The following is a 4,186-nucleotide window of genomic DNA, read 5'->3' on the forward strand; positions in this document are numbered from 1 at the left end:
AGAGGAGAGGAGAGGAGAGGAGAGGAGAGGAGAGGAGAGAGAGGAGAGGAGAGGAGGGGGGAGAGGAGGGAGAGGAGGAGGAGAGGAGAGGAGAGGGAGAGGAGAGGAGAGGAGAGGAGGGGGGAGAGGAGAGGGAGAGGAGAGGAGAGGAGAGGAGAGGAGAGGAGAGAGAGGAGAGGAGAGGAGAGGAGAGGAGAGGAGAGGAGACTAGATCACTGAGGTAATGAGGGTTTCTGGAGAAGTAAAACATACTGTAAGAGGTAAATGAGCGGGAGGCAGAAGGCTGATGAATCTGATTATCTCCAGCACGGCATCACACCCATGTGTTGAACTTATCCGCAGTGATAACAGGGTCCGCAGGGGCGAACTGTTTATTTGTTGCTGATTCGGCTGCATACTGATGGAGGCAGAAAGACCCCCGTTACTGTAATAAAAAAAAGGAACATTGTGTTGCAGAGAGAGGATCTTTATTAATAGAAGCTAACGTCTCCACGTTGCCTCTCCACTGGATTTATCAGTTATACTAGCGGAGGTGCTGGGAAATGTGTCCGCGGCATCTTGAGCCCAGCAGGATTCTAATCCCTCCCGGATTTCAAGGATCAAGCTCTGTATTAGAACTAGTTTGTTTTTTTAAACCGTGAGCTCGCCTGTGTAATCCCATGTTTACTAATCTGGCGTTGTGCTGAAAATCATTTTCCCAAACTTTGATATTGAGATAAATGGGTTTTGTATTCAGGCTGGTGCCAAGGTGCTGCGGTCACTTGTTTTGCTAAAAAGATCTAATATAAAACAATCCCTTCTTTTGTACACCCCAGTACATGAATGAACTTTAGTTGTTACAAAGGTGGTGTTGAAAGCACCTGGAGGTGTGAGCGTGTGATTGAGCAGTGTAAACTGTCGGTGTTGTTCCTCCCATCCAGTGGCTGCTGGGCTCATCAAGTCCCTCCACCGGTCTAATTAGGGGAAAACAAGGAGTATAATGAGTAACGTATTCACACGAACAGGGAGTCCTCGGGGGACCATGATGTCATCGGTTGAATCTCTTTGTTTGATCTGTGCACAAAGTACAAAAGGATACGAGGACACGCTTTGGCTGTTAGCTACCCGGCTTCTTTGAAGGATGAGTTTTCTCCTGATGTCACCTGGGTAATTTAAATCTTAGACACAGCTTGGGCTCATCTGGAGATTTACAGCGGTCTCTTTGAAGATGCAGCACTTCTAATTGCCCCCCTTGTTTGCAGTGTACCACAATTAACACCCGCCGCCCCGCTTGCACGCGCAATCCGCCACGGGTCCTTCTAATTTCTCTCATTCCACTCACCTCATTTCCTGTACAGGTGGCTCAGCTTCCTTTGTCTTTGAGTGACGGCCGCTGGCACCACATCTGCATCACTTGGACAACCAGAGACGGCTTCTGGGAGGCTTACCAGGATGGCGAGCGACTTGGCACTGGGGACAACTTGGCCCCCTGGCACCCAATTAAACCTGGAGGGGTGATCATCTTGGGTCAGGAGCAGGTGAGAGCCCTGTAGAAGCTTCGGCAATACAGAGTAAGCATGTGTGCATTTGCTCCAGTGTGTATTCTCCCATGAGCTTTGTGCTGGAGGCACTGGGAGTTTAGGGAATGGAGGCACGGGAGCTCTTCTCACGCTATTGTCGTACATTTGCTGTTACATCACTGTATCTTCATGTCCTTGGGAACTGCATAGGAGGATAAATGTGAGATGGAAAGTGATGGATGAGTGCTATATAGAGGGCTGTCAACGTATATTGCATTAGATGGGAGCCTAAAGATGGAAGCGCTATTAGCTCGGAGTTTATATGACATCCAGGGTTTGGTTGTCTTACTGCAAAATAACTCAGAATGTTAAGAACAGGTTTTAATAAAACTTTCAGAAAATGTTGCTAATTGGCCAAAAGGTTTTGACCATAAAACAACCTATGTTATGTAGCATTTTATCACTACTGCCTATGCTATGCTATGCTATGCTATGCTATGCTATGCTATGCTAAGCTATGCTATGCTATGCTATGCTGGGCATAAGTCACAATAAGTTGGGAAATTGGGTGAGTACAATCACCAACTCTAACAGCTGTGTCTGTATTGCTTCTCAACACCGGCCAGACTTTTCTTACCGCTGCGTCCCTAGCTGCTACATGTTGCACTAGATAGCCTCAGATAGCTTATTTACAGCGGGAAATTGGGAGCTGAGTAGCTCTGATCCCAATTTGAAGACAATCAAACAGAATTGATTCATTTTAATGAAAGTCTGTCTCTTCGCCAGTTAACTTTAATAGAAAAGAAAACTGCCTCCACTTCCTCCCTCTGTAGGACATAGTCGGAGGCCGCTTCGACGCCACTCAGGCCTTCGTGGGGGAACTCAGCCAGTTCAACATGTGGGACCGAGTGCTGCGTCCTGTCGACATCATGGGACTGGCCAACTGCTCGGCGTACATGCCCGGCAACGTGGTTCCGTGGATCGACGCCAACGTGGAGGTGTTTGGCGGCGCGAGCAAAGCTGCCCTGGAGATCTGCGAAGATCGCGCTTTCGAGTCGTAAAGGATCCGATGCAGAGGGTCGACGGCGTTTGGCTGCTTCACTTGAGGCCCAAGAGCAAGACCAGGGTGCAGGATTTTTACACACTTATATTATCGCTATATTTCGATGTGGACGTTCAGTTTCGAGCCCGGCGACGTGGCAGGAGGCTAAAATTGCTTGCGCTCTCGCAACAAACTGCTGTCATTCCATGTTGTCTCTTCAGCGCACCGGCTTTCACTCCACACCTTCCTTTGAAAAGTCTCTTTATGGTTGTATTCTTATACCGACGATGCCGCAGCGTGTTTGTAGTGAATGTGAGCTCGAGCAGGCTTTTTTGATGTGCTGTGGAACACTATTCCCAAAGTACGTAGTAGGCCTCAGCACTGTTTCGGGAGAGGAAAACAGGAAGTACCATGAAATGAGAGTTTAAAGTGGACGACCCCCGAAACACGATGCATGAGTCCACGCATGTGTTCCATAAACTCCAAGAGTGTTTGTGGTGCCCGTGCCAACATGACGGTTTAGCGTGCGTAGCCATATTACATAAATGTGTGCTTCTGTCTCGCGTGTTGAAAGATGAGCGATTACGAAGCGGCGAGGACATTCTTGTAAAGCTACGCTTAATGCGTCTGTGCCCCTTGAGCAGATGCCACATCCCAAACAGCTTTACGGACGCTTTGGCTCCGCTCAGGTTAATGGCACCGTCGGACAGCTGCCCACGTCAGAGTGGTGGACGGCGGCCCAGCAGGGGGCAGGGACCTGTCCTGTCCGTCAAGGACAGTCATTAATTCCAGATTTGTGTTGGAACTGCAGACGGGATGAGTAACAAGAGCAGCACCGCTGGACCTAAATAACTCTCACTTAGTGACAAGAACTGTTAAATTCAGGACTATATATTTTTCCAAAAAATGTTGGGCTTCTGGAAATGCTGAGCGGCCAGGGTGAAGCTTTACACGGCTGATTTTTGTCTTTACTGTTGTGGATGTTGTCAAAGTCTGGTGCGGAAGCCTCGCGGGGCCCAGCGTAACGCTAGCAACAAAGACATATATTGCTCTTCTTCACCGCCACGTGGACTTCATTCAGTCAGCCCAAGTTTAACTACAAGATGTTGAAAAAAGTGCAGTTTTGGAATCGAGAATGAATAAACAATGCAGTAGGTCACAGCGAAGAAGGTCTGGAATCACGAAGACTCGCGAGCGGGGTCACAATCCCGTGATGATCCCTCTTTTTAAAAAACCAAAACAAAACTGTGTCAGTGTAGAGTCAAGTCTTTCCTGTTCAAAATGTATCTTGTTTTGTTTCTTCAGCTAATGACTTGCTTGTTTAAAAAAAAGAGAGAAAACTGCCGAGGCACTGCTGGAAATGCTCGTTGGTTTCTGTGATGAACGGCCTTTCGAGAGAATCATACGTGTGCTTGCTCGTGGACCAACCAGGCTGGAAAAGAAAAATGTGTTGGCTTTTGTGTCCAAGTCACCTTTTGCAGTGCATCGACCTTTTTTTTCTGCCGTGTGCTTAATTGTCCTTTCTGCACCCAATAAAATAAAAGGTGTAGCAAATAAAGCCGAGATAAAAACGCAGAGGAAGAGTTTGACTTGAATGTTTAGACATCACTGTGCTGGATTAGCAATAAAGTTATGCTCCACTCTT

General features: G+C 47.7%; 1 protein-coding gene across 1 annotated transcript in view; it reads left to right on the forward strand.

The window, feature by feature from the left end:
* The window catches only part of nptx2a (neuronal pentraxin 2a), a 10,193-nt gene extending 6,007 nt beyond the window's left edge, over positions 1 to 4,186 (forward strand). The window contains exons 4-5 of the mRNA XM_057015198.1: positions 1,338 to 1,517; positions 2,333 to 4,186. Of these exons, the coding sequence (XP_056871178.1) occupies positions 1,338 to 1,517; positions 2,333 to 2,560 (408 nt within the window). The 3' untranslated portion in view covers positions 2,561 to 4,186. The remainder of the gene's footprint in view (positions 1 to 1,337; positions 1,518 to 2,332) is intronic.

Source organism: Takifugu flavidus, chromosome 18 (assembly GCF_003711565.1).
Source record: "Takifugu flavidus isolate HTHZ2018 chromosome 18, ASM371156v2, whole genome shotgun sequence".
In the NCBI taxonomy this organism is placed as follows: Eukaryota; Metazoa; Chordata; class Actinopteri; order Tetraodontiformes; family Tetraodontidae; genus Takifugu; species Takifugu flavidus.